The 20,819-nt window shown below is 32.0% G+C and overlaps 1 protein-coding gene and 1 long non-coding RNA gene across 3 annotated transcripts; one reads left to right on the top strand and one right to left on the bottom strand.

Annotated features, from left to right (window-relative positions):
• Positions 1–2: 2 nt before the first annotated feature.
• LOC149933272 (testis-expressed protein 2) lies at positions 3–20,048 on the bottom strand. Of its 2 annotated transcripts, none has more exons than XM_090156762.1 (10): positions 19,279–20,048; positions 18,011–18,474; positions 15,628–15,944; positions 13,879–14,120; positions 11,585–11,740; positions 11,021–11,498; positions 10,573–10,955; positions 8,388–8,636; positions 6,923–7,043; positions 3–2,411 (listed from the first exon to the last, which is right to left on the bottom strand). In XM_090156762.1, exons 1-10 carry the CDS (start codon positions 19,866–19,868, stop codon positions 2,349–2,351), a joined length of 3,063 nt encoding a protein of 1,020 aa, XP_090012888.1. In that variant the 5' UTR covers positions 19,869–20,048; the 3' UTR covers positions 3–2,348. The 2 variants fall into 2 exon arrangements, with proteins under 2 accessions (XP_090012888.1, XP_090012887.1); XM_090156761.1 differs by having other exon boundaries at positions 11,021–11,501; positions 19,279–20,046.
• Positions 11,393–16,566, top strand: LOC149933273 (uncharacterized). Its single transcript, XR_016473056.1, has 5 exons — positions 11,393–11,465; positions 13,259–13,502; positions 13,596–13,764; positions 14,986–15,064; positions 16,505–16,566. It is a non-coding gene; the product is annotated as an uncharacterized LOC149933273 (long non-coding RNA).
• Positions 20,049–20,819: the final 771 nt, after the last annotated feature.

The following is a 20,819-nucleotide window of genomic DNA, read 5'->3' as shown; positions in this document are numbered from 1 at the left end:
TAGATAAGAAATATATGACTCTCACAGAAAACTACATCAATTCTGCATTTATTTTTAAAATAATTTTCCAAATTACGATTTTTTTTAAGGGTTCTTAAAATAGAATATTGAGACATTTCTATACAAACTATGCCTCACCATAATATAGTAAGTTGGGGTTTTGGGTACAAAAGAATTAACTGTTGATAAATGCTGTGGAAAAAGTAACAATATAATCCAAAATTCCCTCTAAGCTACAACATTCAAATACCAACAATTTTTCCATTCAATCCAATTTTCCAACTTAGTATAAAATGAATTTAATTTTGATTTCAAATAGAGCTATTAATAATAATAATAATATATTATAATTCAATATCCTATATTATCACAATAGATGCAAAACCAAATAAAATCTTTAAGGACTCCAAAAATTAACATTGTAAAGATTACATGGGTAGGTGTACAAAAAACATTTCTAAATATTAACACGACCATCAGTCTAAAAACGTGTAATTGTGGAAATGATATATAAGATCATATTGTGTAATTTCTGAATTTTCATGCTGACTTTTATCAAGAATGTATTTATTTATACTCAGGGAGAATGAATATGTCGAGACTATCGACGGACACGTTGAGCCCCTAACCCCGTCACGCTAAAGGGGGGGGGAGGCAAAAAGGAGGCGGTCTTATTTTTTGCGTCCTCGCAGCAGCGTTAATCGCGTCGAAAAACGTAATTTTTAAGAACCAATGAGATTGGAGAAACGCTAAAAATAATCTCGACATATTCATTCTCCCTGAGTATAAATAAATACATTCTTGCTTTTATTTTATGTAAAATTAAGTACTGCTTCCACTTATCAATATCTGAAAGTTTTGTCTATTTGACCTGCAGCAATGTTAGTTTTCCCAGTAACACAGCCTTTAAGCTAATATTGACTGACAAATACTGAATTGTTCCAGCTTAACAAAGAGGCATCTTGCAGATTATTTTTTCATGCCATTTGCCATATTTTATAATTGACCTTGAAAATTTTTCTTAGCCATATGTTACAATCAGCATAAAGCAGTCCTATTTTAACTAATATCTTCAAAAATGGATCTATTTAAAATAATTTAAAAATATATGCCTAACGGTAAAACCAGGACAATGACCACATTGTCAAACTCAATCCTCCATGGGATTTTGATTAAATTTGGTTTTCATAACCCCCTATAGCAAATTCCTGTTTTTTAGAAAGACCCACAAAAGCCATTTTCAAACTACAGTATAGGTCCTTTTTAAGTAATTTGCCCTTCATGAGATACATTAGTATTCAATATAGGATGTCACAGTTGATCTTTGTAATATCCCCCTACCAGTATCTTGTCAGTGGCTGTATATGGATCTTTCTAAAAATTAAGAACACAGTATCTAAGGTTCAATGAACCTTAAAAACCAAATTTTTATCAAAATCCACGTAGGTAGGGTGGACCATGTGGCATATCCCGTTACAAACCGAGAAAAGGACTCAGCATGAATCAATAATAATTTCTAATAAGAGTTTCAATTTAGATAATACTTAAGAATATGAAATAACACTAAAAAGTGAACAGAAATTAAGCTTCATTCACAATCAATAGTAAAATTGGTTGTCACTTTAAAACATGTTTTGCTGGCAAAAAACATCTGTTGCCAACTTCCCACTGAGAGTCCATAAATTTATGAGTTAAATGAAAGCTTAAACTACTAACAAGGGTTCTATTGAAACTACGTGCTAAGTCAAAGGGCCTTTTAGGGGACATAAATTTGTCTTTCAGACAATTGATTTCAAACAAAAACAGCATGCATTCAAAAACTTTACTGGAGCAAATTGGTATTTACAATATTACTCTTCTATGTACAAAACTTCAAAGGTAAGGAATGTAGCAAAATTTAAACAAGGACCAAAGACTTTCTCTCACAATGAAAATATCGCAATTTCTAATGACTAAGGATAAGTTAATCCAATAGCAACTGTATATACCCAAGATTTTCATGAAACTATCAAATAAATTCCTCTATTCCACCTGATATTTTCAGCATATTGTTAAATAGATCTCTTTTTGTAGTATGTCATGTTATAATATCAAACTTTATATATGTGCTGTAAAGATTTGTACCAGGTATAATGGACTTTTTCTGCCTTTCCAGGTAAAGTAAACTATATATAATATCATATAAAAATCTAGTTTAAAACGTACAATAAACAACAACAATATTGATGAAGTATCAAATTAAAACCAAATTTAAATATATAACTTTTTACAGCTGGACAGAAATACTTGTTTTTTGGGAATGTTTTAACTGTCAGTAAAAATTTTAAAGTAAAACTATTTTGATGACTTCATAATCCAGACTCCATGATTGGAATTATTAGATCATCCATATTTGGCATTACTAGTAATTTCTTTTTTGAAAAAAAAATGCCAAATTAGTATCATTTTAAGTAAATAAATAAAAGTTATTATGTTCTTTATTGAAATATATGCCTGCAACTCATATTGCAACAAAGATAATTTAAATGGCTGCCATAAGCCCACTGGCTATTGGCAAGAATGTGGTAGAATTGTACTATTGGGGATCCGCCGCAATTTTGTTTTTTATTTTATTTATTTTTGAACATTCAATGGATAATACAATTTTATTAAAAATAAACCCCCGCTTTTCGAGAAACTTTGAGTATTTACGTTATATTTCCAATTTCATAAATTCCGCTTTACTTTTACTTTGAGATAGGTCTAGTAGAACACGCGAACACACTAGTGGTGTACAGACAATACGAAAACTTGGTAAAAATAGTCGAACCTAAGCTAACCTATGATACGATTAAATTGGTTTGGTTAGGTTAGGTTAGGTTGGGTTCAATATATTATCATTATTATTATATCATTTTATATTACAACAAAGATATCAAAATACACTAGTGGTGTACAGACAATACGAAAACTTGGTAAAAATAGTCTAACCTAACCTATGATACGATTAAATTGGTTAGGTTAGGTTCAATATATTATCATTATTATTATATCATTTTATGTTACAACAAAGATATCAAATCGTAGTAAAGTTCAAAAGTAGTAATACTACCGTCATAATAATAATAATAAAAAAAATGCTTTTATTGGGTTTCACCTTCAGGACATGCCTGATTTACAAGGAGGCCCGTAACATAAAGTATAAAATAGTTTCTATATTTAATTAAGAGTTAATTTAAATAGAAATCATTTGTCTTTTAAAATATGTAGACGCAAATGGTGTTTAAATTCACTTAGGGGTTTTAATTTCTTTATAACAGTTGGCAGATTATTCCAAGTATTTATTCCGCGGCATTTTGCACTCTTGTGTCGTAAGGAAGTCTGTAAGTCTTCAACAAAGAAGTTCAGGGCACTAGCTCTTGTTGATTTAGTGTGAATGTCTCTTGGCTTACTAAAGAATTCTGTTAAATAGGTAGGGCAGGCTGAATTGAAAATTTTATACATCATAACACAGAGGTTCAATATGTAGTGTTGATTGAGAGTCAACCAATTTAATTCTTGACGAGTATTTGTTGCTGAGGCAAACATATCCCTTTTAGCAACAAATCTTGAGTCATTATTGTGAGCAATTTGAAGTTTATTTATTGCATTAAGTTTGCAGAGTTGTAAAATATATCTCCATAGTTAAAGAGTGGTAGAATTAGCGAATTATAGAGTAGATTGATGATTTTTGTCTCCAGGCTTCTATATAAAGGTCTAAGAATCCCCAGCCGCTGGTTTGATTTTGAGATTAGAGTCTCTATATGTTCTCGCCATGTCAGTTCTTCGTCTATTATAATACCAAGGTATTTAAAACTTTTAACCCTTTTTATTGATGTATTCTTTAAAATTGAGCTAATTTCATTTGAAATTGGTTGTCTTTTTGGATGAAATAGCATGAACACTGTTTTATTTTCGTTCATAGTTAGTTTTTTGGATTTTAATATTTCCTTTAAATTTATGGCTTCTTCACTCATTACGTCTAACAGCGCATTTACATTATAATTTGACATTATCATCATCCGCGTATTCATTTGAAATACTATTGTGTAATTGTTTATGGATATCGCTGGTGTATACATTATAAAGTGTTGGGCTTAAAATTCCACCTTGGGGTACACCGGTTCTCACATATCTGGTCGTTGATTTGGCATCACCAATGGTAACAAATTGTTGTCTATCTTGAAGGTATGATTTAAACCATTTTAAGCTATTATGTGATAAATCATTTATTTGTAGCATTGAGAGCAAAAGACCATGGTCCACAGAATCAAATGCCTTACTTAGGTCTACGAACAGTATTCCAACAAATTGTCCACTATTTAACCGGGATATAATAGTTTCAAGAAGGTACATAATACCAGTAATGGTTGAATGACCCGCTCGAAAACCAGACTGTAAAGGATTTAAGATATTGTGTGTGTTTATGTATTCAGTTAACCGAGTACAAGATACGTATTCAAGTGGTTTCGACAAACATACAGGGATGGATATTTGACGATAATTCCCAACATCAGAGTGATCTCCTTTCTTATGAATTGGAACGACTCTTGTTTGTTTCCACTGCGTTGGAAATTTATTACTTCTAAATGAGTTATTATTCTGGTAAGAATTGGAGAAATTATTATGGCCAAGCCTTTAATTACTTTTGGAGGTAGTTGATCCGAACCAGTAGCTTTTTTAGCATTCATGTTTTTCACGATGTTAAACACATACTCAACAGTGACTTCCCTGAATGAAAATTTTTCATTGTTAGATTCGATAAACAAATCAGTGTCAGGGACAGAATAATTTGCCATATTTCCCAAGTTAGACGAGTCATTTGTAAAAGCTTCACTAAAGATGTCTGCTATTGTGTCTTGAGCTGTATAATTATGATCATTTACTCTCACAACTGAAATTGTTTGGGAATTCTTTTTTAGGAAAGGTTCCAAGACTTTCCAGACGTTTGAGGTGCCGTCATTTTTTAAGTTTGTTTTTCTCAAAATAAGTTTTCTTTTGCATATAAATCATTGAGGTTACTTGGTTTCTATAGTGTTTATAAAGTTGTCTATAATTCAAATGTGGATAATTTCTACTCTTCCGCAAGTTCAGATCACGCAGGTGCATAAAATATTTAATTTCAGCTGATAGCCATGGGGGATTCTTAGTACAGATCCTCTTAGTTACAAGTGGAGCATATTTATTTAAAGTGTTCAATATTGTTGTTGTTAAAAAGGCAACATCTGCGTCAACATCAGGGGCTTGATCAACATTTAAGGATTTTTTATCATATCTATTTATATTTTCTTGAATCTCTCTGATAAAGAGGTCAGTATTCATTTTCGAGTATATCCTAACTTTACGAATCTCTTTATCTATTTTCGGACACTTCTTTTTCCTAATACACAATATCATATCATGATCGGATATACCCAGTGGGAGATTTGATACCGTCTTGATTCTACATGGATAATTTGTATAGATATGATCGATCAGCGTACTGGTGTCCAAGGTGACTCTTGTTGGGTTAGTAATAAGTTGTGTAAAAGAATAAGTAGCACTTTTCAAATTTCTCGCCTTTACAGTCAGGGATGTTTGTAGATTTACATTGAAATCTCCCAAAATCAATATTTCATCTATTTTCGAATTGTTGCGAATTGCATCAATTTGAAGCTTAAGATCAGTGCACGACTCCTCATTATTTGGGATTGGGGGAATATAACAAATGCCAATGACCACTCCTTTACAGCCTGGTTCCCAAAGGATACACCATAGAGATTCCAGATGAGAGTCATTTGTCTCGTTATTAGTTAAAGACATATTAAGTTGAGTGCATTAAGGTGGTTCTTTATGTAAATAACTAGACCACCGCCACCTCTATTTGTTCTGTCACATCTTAAAATATAAAATCCGTCAATTTCTATTACAATATTAGGAATTGACGGTACAAGCCAGGTTTCTGAGATCCCAAAAATATCAATATTATATTTATCTATAAGATACACAATTTTCTCAGTGTGTCGTTTAAGGCTTCTAACGTTCAGATGGGCAATTTTCAGTCCTTTTTGGGAGGCAATAGTAATTTCGTTTGGCTTGTTCTGTGCGAGAAATCCTGCAGGAAGTCACACTTCATCTAATGCTAGCCTATTAGTTCTTCGTGGTGTACGGTATCTCTGTATTCGATATGGGTGGGGCCAATTTTCAAGGTTTAGGATTAGAGTGTCCTCTTTTGTAGAACATTCAATGATATATGTTGATTTCCAGTTCCGATTTACTTCTGACTCTCTTTGGGTGATTTTTGCATCCAGAATTCCAATTTCTCCTAGATGTACTTCAATATTTTCATATATATCAAAATTTATAATTAGGACCAAAATTGCGCTGTATATTCTACATATATTAGGAAATATAACGGAATGTATGAATTTGGAAATATAACTTAAATTCTCAATGATTCTCAAAAAGCGGGGGTTAATATTTAATAAAATTGTATTCTCCAAGGAATGTTTAAAAAAAATAAAAATAAAAACAAAATTGCGGCGGATCCCCAATAGTACAATTTTACCAAGAATGTATATTGATATATACTTAGCAAGAATGACTATGTTGAGATGATTCATGGGCATCATCATAAAGGTTCCCATGGCAGATATTGGGAGGAGGGTTGCGCAAATCACCGACAAGCACTTCATTCGCATTGGAAGTTCTTAGAAACCAATGAGATCTTGTTGATTTCATATATTTCAGGGAAAGAGCTTACTTTTTGAGGGGGTTGGGCGAAATGCTAAAAATTATAGTCTTTCTCTCTAAGAATAGATAAATATATAGTTGTCAAAGGTAATTGTTAATCTAACTTAAAGCATTTCTGCATATATTTCATAATTTTGATGCGTATTTTCTTCAAAGTTTTAAATCATCTTACCTGGAATTCAAGCCTAAGCTTTTTTTCAATCCATTCTGTAACATGTGTAATTGTAACCACGTGTTCACCAAGTTTTGGACGAGCAGTTAGCAAAAGTTGTGGGTTTCCTCGAAAGCCATACCTATAGAAAAATAATTGAAGTAATTTTTGTAAATGTTTTCATTGTTCGTTTCTATGATATTATGTGCACTCAATGAAGCATGAATTTATTATTACAAAATTAACCTGCATCAATAAATGTAAAAAACCAGCCTTTGATAAGCTACGATAAATTTTCCTCCACTTTCATTTTTCTTTATTAAATAAACACAACCAACAATCCCATGAAAAAAAGTTTGAGACTCTTTCTATACCCAACTACAATTTTGATCCATGGGTTTGTGTCATGCAAATATGATACGGATTCATGTTTTACAAATTTTTTAAATTCTTTGCCAATTCATAAAAATTTAAAATCTCGTTTTTCATTGCTCAAAATCATTTAGGCAAATAATGTGAAACATCAAATTGAAGCTTGGATTAAAAGCTATTTAGCAATGTCTTAATATAATAATTGAAAGTTTGCACTTTGAATGATATTCGCTGTCAAACTTAACCCTACGATAGCTATCCAAATTTTTTTAAGTAACCTTATGTTCCTTTTAGAAAATTGTGATTAGGATTATTTTAAATCTAGGATGTGTTACTGCAATTAGTAAATTGAGACCGAATCGTCTTATTTCATTCAATGAAATGTCTGGGGTATAAAAATCGACTATTTCCACCCTTTTAAAAAATGACCCCAATTTTGAAAGATCTAATTAATCCCTCTGCCAACAAATTTAACATTTCTTCATAATTTTACTAAAAATTGTATTAAAATGGGTTGCATATGATTTGTCAAGTTCATTCAGAATGAGTCAAAAAATATAGCATTTTTAATTTTCTAAAGAAATAAAATAAATTGAGGTGAAATATTTGACCATCATATTTAAAGGAAATACAGCCCTGAAAAAACTTTGTACTCGTTAATTTAAAACGAAATTTTTTTATTGAAATAAATCATCATAGAACAGCAGTAGAAATTACATCAGTGACTAATAAAGTCACGAAGCATTGACTCATGCTGTCACAAAATATCCCAATTTTCTTCTCCCCAAGGCCCAATTTCTAAAAACCTTCCAAGGTTAGGAATTTATTTTACCCTTTAGTTGAAATTATTGAATTTCTTTTAGATGGTAAAAAGTTAGTACATTTTTGTTAGAATTATGGTTTAGTGTCTGAGGAAGAATCACTGTCCAAAATAGTCTTTAATTTTAGAATTACCATGTTTTAAAGATAAAGTAGCAGTTCTTGACATACATTTACAATTAAAAACCATTTTATATTTCGGTTAATACCAGAATGTACCAAAATTTAAAAAGTTATATTCAAAGTAGCTATGAAAAGGGTCAAAATAATTGTAACTTGTAGAAGGTCTTCTTACCAAATCCTATCGCTGGGTGGAGGTGGAATGTTTAGGACTAATGTGCCAACTAGCCCTTTGAGTTCAACGGTTAAGATGATGGGTGTCTTTGAAACTTCAGCCATAGCTTTTTTTATATAGCCAATTTCTGTGGCTTGTTGAAAGTATCGAGACTGTGCAATTTTGTCAACCCAATGGAGTAATTTTTTACTGGTACTTGAACGGTTAGCTGAAGATGATAAGCTTGGAGAAGAAGGCACAGATGGAGATCTAAAGAAATTAGCAACTTTACTAACAGTTTTTTGATAAGACCAGTACTTTGTGTGAACATTTAAGCAAGTGTCGGCTCGATATTTTGAATTATAGCTTCCTTTGCCATTTATAGATGGACAATTCTCTCCAGTAAAGTCGTTGTATTCAAAGAATCGGATAGATTCAGTGCCATCTCTCATAACAATAGCCTTATCATAATACAGGTGGCAATGATAGGGCCGACAGTTGCTTTAATATAGTATATGCATGTGAGCTAACACCTTAAAAGTTTATAATTTATAATTGGTACACTGAATTGTTTAGGATTTGGAAAAAAAAAATACTTTTGTTCCTTTTGTAAAATCTATCCTGGTTAGCTTAGCTTCAATTTCTGAATAGTTTTTGCATGTATGCATTTATATAAAACTGCATTTGACTTTGTAAGGAATGAATACAACTTACTTTCAAGATAGAAGTTAACATATTAGAATCAACGGACTGTCTTTATATTTTAAACAAGATAATTATAACTTTTATTAGATCAAAGCAAACAATTTTTCTACTATTTTTTTTAGTAATCTGGCCAAACTGAATCTTAGGGGTGTGCAAAATATTTGGTACAACCAAATTATTTGGACCAAATACCAAATCAAATAACCGGTTTGCCAAATCAAATAGTGTTTAAAACTATTTGTCAAATATTTTATTTCTTGACCAAATAATTTGATATTTGAAAATAGCTATAAAAAGTATTTGGTAATATCAAATAGTTCCAAAATCAAATAATTTGGTGTCTTCAAAAAGAATTTGTTGATTTCAAATATTAGATAAATTAGTCAAATAATCAATTAACCGCTAGAAATTGTCTGGGTTTTCCCGCCAAACATTTTAAAGCTCGTGCGCTTTGGCCATTGGCTGAACAATGGAAATATGAAAGCGAAACTAAAACACAAAGCAAGAAGCATTATAAGCTGGACCAGTGTAAAAGAAACTTCGTTCTTTACTACTAGTTAGTCTATTGTTTTAGTTAGATTTATTATTATTTAAATTTATTTATGTTAAACCGGCATTAATAAATGCTTTTATTTAAATAGTTTGAGACTTAAGTTAATTAGAAAAGTTCAAGATTAGGACTTGAACAACTTACACTAATGGTAAGAAACAATTTAAAATTCCATTTCTATTAGACTTAATTGTCACTTAATACTTATAAATCTAGATAAAGGCACGGTTAACATATTTGGTTGGAGGAAATTAAACCTATAAAAGTAGTTATTGGATATTACAATGGAATCACTTTATAATTAACAAACTATAAATAGGTTGTATAAAAAAAATATATAAAAAAAGGGATGATATTATTTTTCATTGTCAGCGATGTAATTGTAAATATTGTAAATTAAGTGCTAGTATTGTTAACATTTGGGCCGAAAGCTACCTTTTTTATGACTTGGTAATAAAGTATCTGTCTTTTTAATTTCTATTACTTAAATTTTAAAACCATGGATCGTAATTTTAATATCTATAATTATAAATAGTTAAACTGAATAATTTGATGATTAATTGATTAATGATAATTAAGATAGTTTCGTTGAGTAATTGACTTATTGTTAAATATAAATGAAATGGAGGTTAAGTTATTTTACTTGTTTAAATTGAAACTGGTTGTAGACAACTATTTGACACTATTTGAAAACCAAATTATTTGATATTTGATCTAGTATTTGATATTTGAATACTATTTGGTATTTGATCAAATATTTTTAACCAAATACTATTTGACCAAATTATTTGACTTTTCAAATATTTGATTTGGTATTTGATGATCTTAAAAAAAAAATATTTGATATTTGATTTGGTCCCCAAAAAAAGGTATTTGCACACCCCTACTGAATCTAAAAATAAATTTCAAGCCCTAGCAATGAATGTTATATTATGTAACTAATCTATTTACCCATCTTCAGTTGTGTTTTCAAGAGTGTCAGCATAGCTCAAATCATCATCACTCGATGACTCTGCACTATCTTCCTCATCACTATTGTTAAAGGATTTTGAAGAATGTAAAGTCTGAGAGGACACTTCTACTTCCAAATCTTCTGGACAACTTCCAAGAGATGAGGCAATGGGAGAACTTTTATCGACTGACATATCCTTCTTTAACCTCATCAAATTTAACTTTGTTTCAAGAGTCATTTGGAAAGATCCCTTATAAGTTAAATCGAAGTCTATCCAGAGACCTCTTTCATCCATCATAGGTTGGGAGGACCGTTGAAGAAAAGGCAAATTTCTACCCAAATCTATATCACGCAGCTTCAGTTCATCCATAAAATAAGGAACCTTTAAATAAATATTAAATTTCAAGCCTTTGATAAATTTTTTGCTAGAAATTAAATTAAACTTGCCTTAATAACGCTTAACTTCTTCTGAATTTTATCACTAATCACTTTGGACCATATGGAATATGTTAGAAAATCGTAAAAAATTCTCCCTATAAGAGCATTGAGCCACAAGTCACTTGAGGTTATTTCTTTGGCAATAATGGGTTTTTCTCCCTCAGAATGATTTGATAAAGAGGCGCTATTTCTAAAATTGGACACATTTTGAGCCACTTGTTCTTGGGTCATGAAACTAGCCATGTACGTTAGATAGTCTCCAGGGCCAAGACTAATATCTGCACTATCAATACTGACAACTTTGTTTTCGTTGTTCTCCTCTTCAACTGAAAGAGTTTCTTCAATCTTCTGATTACATAAAATATTGAGGCAGTATTCTGTTTGAAATTGAACTAAAGTTTTCCCTGCTGCAGCTGCTTGAAATCTTCGGAACCATTCTTCTTTGTCACGACAAGTACGTGCAAACAGATAAATTATGTTACTAGGCCTGCTGATAGATTAAAAAAAAAAAGGTTACAATATGATTAGATGATAATAAAGATAGTCAACCATTTTAACAAAATATATACACACTTGGAAGATTTCTCATCTTCAGAATATGTCCCACGTATTGAACTATTTTCTTCCTCATCAACAGTAGACTGAAAAACTGGCCATGAACTAGTTGAGCCTAACATACTTGATTGAGAAGGTATTACAAGGCAAATTGGGTACTTCTTACTCCAAAGTCTACAAAAAATTGGAACCAATAAAAATATAAATTTATATGTTACATTTCTTAGCTATCTGAGATGTTATTTTTAAGCAAGGCTTAAGTCTAATCATACATAATCGTGGCAGCTGGTTTAGCATACCATCAGTACTGTCACGATTCTGTTGTGGACAATGTGATACACTCGGCAAACAATGATTGCATTAGAGTATTTTTGTATGAAAAATCCAAGCCAGTTATCTGATCAAATATTTTGAATATCATATAATTTACCTAATAGTGTGCATATTTTGCAGTAAAACACTAAAATACGTAACACTAGAATACTATAATGATTTTAGTAATTTTGTAAGTAAATATAAATTTGCATGTTAGCATGCAGTTTGAAATTTAATACAGAATTTTAACATATATTCTCATACAATGAAAAATTTAAAATAATGATATATTAATTGTGGTTCAGTAATATAACAAGAACAAAAATTGTTACATAAATTGCACTTCGCATCAACTTTTTTCTAGCTTTGGTGTGGGTTTAGTTTTAAAAAAGAAAATCGAGACAGTAAAATAAATTTCATTTCAGGATTTAATTCCAGTAATGTTATGATGTAAGCCCCATTTAAATATTATTAACCAGACATTTATGCAATAGTTTTAACGTTTCTTGGAAGCTAAAGCTTCTATAACTCTTCTATATTTTCTTGGTTATAAATATGCTTTTCTGGAAATTTTTAAATCTGCCACTAATATAGCCAAAAGAAGACCTCACAGTACTATGTGAATACTTTTATCTATGAGGGTTTCGAACACATGGGTGAGATGGCACCTATGTTTTGACCAATACATCATTGCTTTTAGATTTATGGGAATAAGCATTTGTATTTTCATAGGGAAGCTGAAACCACCCTGGTATTAAGGGGAGTATAAATTAGAATTACTAACCCCAGCCGCACAAGTGTGAACATGCATGGAAACAAAAATGAAAGTACTGTAACAGACAAAATTACCATCCATTAGTGAAAACCAATAGATAAGTAATAGCATTAATCAAATATTTTATTTTACTCTACTCACAACTATCCATATCACAGCCATGGGCTGGAAAAACATCATGCAAATTTAACATAGTGGATTTTGAATCCCTAACTGATTTCAAAAAACAGGAATGATTTTGAGATTCCAAAATACAATTTTAGGGTTGATTTCTGGGTTTTTTAAGGTGATTTAGGCATTTAAGGGTTGATTTCAAGATTTCTAAAATAATTTTTCTATAAAATGTTGGACCCCTTCATGTATGCACATCGTCTCCTCTGGCCTCCAACCAACTAACCAAGTTCTCAACAAAAAACATTTTTCCCTCATGATACATGATGCCACCTCGATTATCTCTTGTAACAAATTAATATAATATTGTGATGACTATACACAGATTGTTCCGCAACAGCTTCCACCAAGCACATGCTCCAGCCATTCCCATCAAAACCATTCCAGCTGCAGTTGTTCCTAAAGACATACCCACTGTCTTCCCTTTGCAGGCGAGCCAAAGATTGAAGAAACAGGAGTCAATGTTGCCAATGTGTTGGATTTCTGGCAACACTGACAGGAGTTAAATAAAGACTAAACAAGTCTACAAGAGAATTACCACTGTTCTTGCCATCACCGACATACCATACAAAGAACTCTTCCCACTATTTACCAAATGTCTTGTCACGAATCTCAATGTTAAAATGCAAGTCAGAACTTAATTAATAGAAGTTATGGGATAACAATAACTTTAATGTAAGTTGCACTTTCTCTATGTGCCCCTCTTTTTCAGCCTTTACTCCCCTTTCTAGCTAATCTCAAAAATTTTCTTTCTACTTGCCTTGAAAGAACAACAGCCACAGAAGCAGCAAAAATTTCCCCGCCAAGACTACGATCGTTTAGCACCTTCATCTCAAATGAAAGGTGCAGAGAAGCACATGCGTAACAAACTGTTTGCAAGATAAAAAGCAGGATATGACAATGATAGGGCCATACCTCTAAACCCTCCCTGTCTGTGGTAAGGAAAATGCCTCGCGCAAATTATAATCTATTCAATATATTATTTTCATTAACTTCTGACAAAGTTGAATCAAGTTTCAATATGCCTAAATGTGTTGTTTATATATCATACCGTTTTCTGGCTAATCCTTCAGGTAGCAAAGAAACTTTGGCTCCTTTAATGTTAAAATGGCGTTGGCGGACAAAAACAGCGTTAATTTTAGATTCATTCCACATGGCCCTCTTGGGAACATTGACCTTCGGACGGGAAAGACGTAACTGCATTCCATCTAATCGTACGTACACTGACTGTGTACAGTTTGAATGGTAGTTCTCAGGGTCATAATCTAGATTCAATAATTCATTCATCCAACCCTGAAAAAAAAATTAGAATACCCTTGCTATTGACAATTTTCCATATAAATTAAAGCAATAAAATTCTTGGCTGAATATCTTAATTTTTTTGGAGACCTTAGACGATACTGAACATTAATTCCTGTGTCAAAATTATTTTGCGGAAATGAAAATTTGCGGAGATATTAATTTTTGAAAATTAACGTTTCCTAGCGTTACTTTTCCATTTGTGGTGGGAAATATGTCCTCGTGGGGTGGCGGAGTGGTTAGCACTTTCGCCTCGCAGCAAGAGGAGCCAGGTTCGATCCCAGCTTGTGGCACTGGGTGAAAACTCGGAACAACTCCTTCTGCGTTGAGTTTGCAAGTTCTCTCCCCACTGGTTTAAGGGGTTTTCCCCCGAGTTCTTCGGTTTCCCCTTCCATAAAAACTTGTGTAGGTTAACGGTAATAGTTAGTGTAGTTAGCTGTTGGCTCGATCTCGTGGCATGCAGGGCTTGCCACCACCCTCGTACGCATTGTAACCCGGCCACCTGAATTAAGGGCTTAAAAAGTCGCATGATGACTTAGGCCTAAGGTGGTGCCTTGGGTATTAGCCTAGCTGATTATTATTATTATTATTATTAGGTCGCGATGCTAGACGCCCCATCGTGATTAGCAAGAATGGGGTTGGGATGGCGCAGCGCGCCCCCCCACTTTATTTATGTGAAAAAACTTAAAGTTGATATTTTGCCGAATTCTTAAATTAATAAAATTAGAATTTACCATTTATTTTGGTGTATCTTAATGCTACTTAAATTTAACATAAAACTACATTTGGTTTAAAATATGAACTCATATCTATACATTTGTAAAATCTAATTTCATAAAAACCATATTATTTACCTTAGGCACGTTCAAGCTTTAGACTTCGAAGGAAGGGGATAAAAAGTGTCTTTGTTAAGAGTCAGAAGTTTTCAACAAAAATCAGTAATTATAATTCTATGGCTTCTTCAATTAATAAATTTACTTTATTAAAATAAACATACATAAGAAGCTCACAGAGTAACAATACTACATTATTAAATTTGAATAAGTCTATTATGTTCCAAAATGATCGATAGAAGTTATATTAACTATATACAGAAGTATATAACATATATTACGGGACAAGTATTCATCTGAACTATAAAAGTTAAATGTTCTTTCGCAAGTTCTACGGAGACTTGATAAATTTAAGACAAAATAATTGGCACAGATCTATATTACATTTATTACTAGCAAATCCATTTTGAAATGAGAGCTATTTCAATATGGAATTGTTAGAGAAAGTAGTAGTGTCCATTTGAATGCAACACCTGTGGGTTTTAAGGGGCCACACATTTGGAAAATCTGCATAACATGATAGCATACCCGGTCAATCATATTCTGGGATTATTCTCAGCTCTATATCTGGAGCTTGAGCAGACAAGTAATAAAATTCAAATGCAGGTGTGACCCTTTAACTTCATTTACAAGTTTAACAGAAATTGAATAAAATTATCATAGTTTACCTTGCAAATAGTGGATTCTTTATCCTCGCTGTCAAGAGGAATTTTTAACGGTGGTAATGAGCTGTAATCCGGAATTTCTAGAGTGTTTATGGTAGGAGGTGTTTGGAATATAACCCAAAGGATCTTTCCAACAATACAAGACAAAATCACTCCACTAAGGAGTCCCACGAAGTATGAAGAAACTGGTGCAAACTGTAGTGCAATAAAAATCACCAAAATTCCAATGCCATTTTTTTTCCGCCAATACTTTCGAGAAGACTTCATTAACGTTTCGTAGAAATAACAGGTTTCTTTCCTATTTTCTATACTGGAATTCTCTATTTAAAAAGAATCAAAGCAAAAATTATTAATCTTTAATAATTTTTCAGAATAATACTGTTAAATGACCTAATTTTTCCATGATATTTATAACTTTTAAGAAATACCTTTTGAAAAGTCTGAGGTATCCCTTGTTAACATTTTAGATAATAATAAAAAACACCACATACTAGGTCGCCAACTCAATTCCAAAATCAAGTACCACAAATAATTAAATTTGGTCAAATAATTTAAACATAGTAGAAAATACTATTGCACAATACTTTAAAACTTGCAAAAAATAGTATAATGAAGGTTGGATTGCTCTTTCAAAAATCACAAAAAATACAAATATATGGTTTTGGAAGGTAAGTTAAAAAAAAATTTACCAAAATTTGAAACAATGGTGTTTTCATTATAATATTTTGAGGAAAATTTGTACAAAAAATGGGTTTCTGACTTTTGAATTACAATGAATTGTTTTTGACTAAACTACACCTGCATGGATATTTTTTTAGAAATATCCAAGGTAGGTACAATATCTACAGTTTGAAATATCTACATTAAAACGTTACTACAGATGGAATTGAAGCTACTTCGCAAACTAAATCGACATATATTTCTTAACTTTGAATAGGGTAAATATAATTTTTCTTTATATGTTACGTTTGAGCTTCCATTACTACTATATTCTCGCAAGGTCTTCTTTTTAAAACAAATATTAAATTGCCAGAAATGAATATGTTAATTTTCCCATATCAAAAAGAAATAACTGAAAAATAGAGACACGTAAAAAGTAAAGGTATAAATATAAAAAGTGAAAATCTTAAAACTTAAGCATTGATTTCGACTAAAAATATTATAAAAATTAATGAACATAATGCTGGATAAAAGAAATGTAAACCAAGATATTTCCATTTACAAACTACTATTTCAGGACAAAAGAGAGTCAGTTGCTTGAAAAGGGGGTTCCCAACTCAAAAGCTTGCAAACTACGTAATTTTTATACTTATTAAAATTTACATAAAAAAAAATTGGCCATTACTTTCCTTCTAGTACAGGTATCAAAAAGAAATCTCATCACATATAACTATAAAAGCATTATATTGAAAAAATTGTCATTCATCAAATTTATATAAAGTCATAAGACTATCAAGGCTCCCCTAAATTTGAAATAAGACAATGAAGTTCTTGAAATGTTTTTAGATAAAAGGGGGCGCTGTACAACATTTGTGGACCAAATCTGTTCTAGTATTTGTATAAACCACACAAGCCATTGCACACCAATTTTTTTTATTTATTACACCGGCTGTCTCAAGTGGCATATAAAACCAAAGGCTGATTTAATTAGTCCTCTAATGTTGTGCAAAAAATTATTAAATGAAAAATTAGGCAAATTTATCTCAAGTTGAATTCACAGGGAATGACATTTTAATGCGCATTAGGAAATTGGGTAGCAACAGAAGAACAAACATATATAGCATAAAGAAATACCCTTTAGCATTCACACTTATGCAAAATTTAGAAATAAAGAGTCTAACACAAAAGGATGACCTTAACTGATCTGGGCCCAAGTTAATCCTAAATGAAATACTAAAAAGTTAACCAAAGGAGTACAACGTTAACTTGAAATTAAAGTTTATTTTTATTATTTAAACAATATTATATAATCAAGAATTTACTTAATTATACTAGGGAAAATGACTATGTTGCAACAATTTGTAGGCATAGTGATAAAATTTTCCTCCATTACAAGGGAGGGGGAGGAACCTACTCGAGTAACCGACTTGGAAGACCAATTTTAGGAAACCAAAGAGATATATTCTTAAAATTTCTAAAGCCAAAACAAAACGAGACACGCTTAAAACATTTCGTGGAAACACAAAGCTAATGGCATGTGGCGTTTAGCGCGAAATTCTTAAATAAAATTAATTTCACGCAAATATAAACATCTCAAGCTATTCCTTTTAAAGCTACAAGTGTCTGTGGAAATGGGCCTTTAGACTTGTGGATTTCCTGTATCAGCATGTAATTTAGTATACTCTAATATAATTTATAAAACCCAGATTTAAAAATTCCCACTTACGTGAGAGTAGTGGTTTTTCAAAAACAAGGGGAGTTTCTGGTTTTTCTTCAGTTGCCATGGCTGAATTAACAAATTCCCATGTTTCAAAATCCTCCATTTCCTCTGCAGGCAACACTTCGGATTCAAACGAAGGAGTTGATTTCAAAGATGACAATGATACATTGAAGTCTCCAGGTAGCGAAGATTGGCTTGGCAAAACTTTAGAAGACAACTTTGGTGATTTGTTCCTAGAGAGTAAGGCCTGCGCACCCGAAGTTACCAGACTGACAGCAGACCTTTTCGATGGTTGACTAGATTCTTTGGTAAACTCTGATGAGGCATTAGATTGCGTTGGAGTATTAACTTCTGTGGTGCAGTCTATTCCTTCTTCGACTGAAAGAGATCGGTCTCTATCTATTTTCACTTGCGCTATACAAGCGCTTTCATCGTCAATAGCTGCTCTAACATCAAGACTTGATCTTGATCTAAAGCAAAATTGAAATAAAACACAGAAGCGAAGGTTATAAATTAATATCAAATCCATAACATATATTTAGATAATTAACAGTCTCTATTCTCTATAGTGAACTTAATTTTTTTTGTTAAAATTGTGAGTATTGCTAGACAAAACAACATATTAAAAACTTTCTTACAATTTGAAGGAGAACTCCGATAGTCTAAAGCTTTTCATGATATTTTATTATTATAATACTATAAAACTGGGCACTGTTATTCAAAAGAGAAAATAACTTAAAATGAATCAAAAATTAATCTTAGGAATGTAAGTAGGAGTTGAAAGCCCTTTATCAACTTGTAAAAATGAAAGAGACATATTTATAGAACAGAGAAAGCTAGTTATCATAACATATCATGGGGAAATAAAAAGACTTATCAAACAAACAAACAAGGGTATCTAAAGATTACATTTTAAGATAAACTACTAATGCAGGGTATTGTATTTTCAAAACAAGATAAATATCAGGATATCATTTTATTCATACAAATACTTGAAGTGTTGTTTATTTTTAATTTTTTTTATTTTTAAATATTTTGGCTTTATTTCTGAAAAAATGTATTAATAATTGGCGTGCAGGGGTAATGAAAACTAAAATTTAAATCAAACTTTATTATACTTCATTACTATCTTAAAAATGTAGTTTGCTTCAGACACTTTTTTTCTATATTTTTATAAATACTTTGAGGCATAATAACTAGATAATACAAATAATTTGATTTAAATTGTTATTTAAATCAAATTGATTTTAAGCAAGACAACACTGTAATATTACCTAGAGCTGAAGGATTTGGAAACGTGACCATCAGCAGTTGCATGTTCATTTGCTGTGTCAGTTACACCATTGGTAGAGAATGACTCCTTCAGTTTTTGTTTATCACCTCTATATAATGAGCCAGCAAAAGAAGGAGCATCTTTTCCAATTTCTTCTATCCGTTTAGCTATTCTACCTTTGATACCACTGAGTGTCCATCGTTCACCATCTGAACTGTAATCTAAACTAGAAGACCGTTTTCCAACTTTGGGAAAATATTCTTTGAAACTTTCCTTAAGTGGAGATGCGTCTCTTGAAGACTTTTCTGACTGTGGTGTATAAGACCCAATTTCTGATTGACTAGAGCTAGTAGAAAGGTTGTTCATAGTTTGTTCATCATTTAAATCATCTGCACTGTTCACTTGCTTCGATGTTTCAGTGTTGGAATTTATTGACACAGGATTGGATAAGGGAGCAGACTCACTTGCAGTGTATTCCTCCAAAAGATCTTCCTCAGCAGGGTTAAATCGAAATGAAAAGTTGGATGAGGAAATAGAAGAATTTGATGATGGCCTATTCCTGAACTTGGTAAGGGGATTTTTGGCAGACATTGTTCTTTTGCTTACAACTTTCTGATTAAATACTAAACGGCCTTAAGATATATTAAAAATATTAGATTAAGAAAAACAAATGGTCGCACGTCATTTCCAACGCAAAAAAAGGCTTAAAAAATCGTGAATTTTCATTACCCAGTGAGTCCACTATTCGAAAACGTCGTCCGCTTTAAAACATTACGTGTCGAGGTAGACACTTTCGCCATCTATTTTCGAAAAATGGAGATTTTGATTAAAATTTTCAAGAAAATGGCTGAGTTCAAATATAAAAGGACATATTTGGAAAATAAAATTCGACTACTTTCCCCCGAGGAGTAAAAAAATACCCCACACAAGTAGTGTCTATTATAGTACATTGGCTCTCGGCATTTAACTTTAAAATAGAAGGCATACCGGTCGAAGTACCACGTTTATTCTAATGATGTTCATAATTTATTATAATCATTCGATAAAAAAGTGGTAAAGAAAACCAACAGTCTTCCAACTCGAGGCCAAAAAGGCCGGCAAAGCAAGCTTGGAAGCATGCCGAATTCCTAAACCTCCTAACAGACAGGGAGAGCCACTTGTTCCCAAGATATCCCGTCCATTTGAGTGTTGGTGATAGTCTGCAGGCTCTGACGCAAAACGTCGTCAAGAGTCGCTAGATCCTCCTCTCGGCGCCAAGCTGTGGAACAACGTAAAAGGTATGACAGTTTTAGAATCGCGAGGGAATTCTTCAACAGAAAAAAACTACAGCTATCAGAGACATGTTCAAGGTTTTTTTGGCTAGAATTTTAAGAACCGCTGTTTTAGTTATAGAAATCGGAGAAATAACTAGAACGCTCATTCGAATGGTGGGAAGCGCGCCGATTAGAAGCTGTATCTTTGACCGTGCTTTTTGTTTGGCGGATGATGAAAGTATTGCCATCTCTGTCATACCTTGGAAGTTCATTTTCTTAAATGTTCAGG

The sequence above is a fragment of the Leiobunum rupestre genome, chromosome 8, assembly GCF_980474605.1.
Source record: "Leiobunum rupestre chromosome 8, qqLeiRupe1.1.hap1, whole genome shotgun sequence".
Taxonomy (NCBI): Eukaryota; Metazoa; Arthropoda; class Arachnida; order Opiliones; family Sclerosomatidae; genus Leiobunum; species Leiobunum rupestre.
This window is presented reverse-complemented; position numbering and strand designations above follow the sequence as displayed.

Excerpts from the sequence above, each read along its gene's own strand:
- LOC149933272 (XM_090156761.1), bottom strand. The coding sequence starts at position 19,868 with ATGTCTGCCAAAAATCCCCTTACCAAGTTCAGGAATAGGCCATCATCA. Across the intron at positions 10,956-11,020 it reads AGAAGTTAAGCGTTATTAAG|GTTCCTTATTTTATGGATGA; the intron begins GCAAGTTTAATT and ends ATTTATTTAAAG. Across the intron at positions 7,044-8,387 it reads CCACCCAGCGATAGGATTTG|GTATGGCTTTCGAGGAAACC; the intron begins GTAAGAAGACCT and ends ATTTTTCTATAG.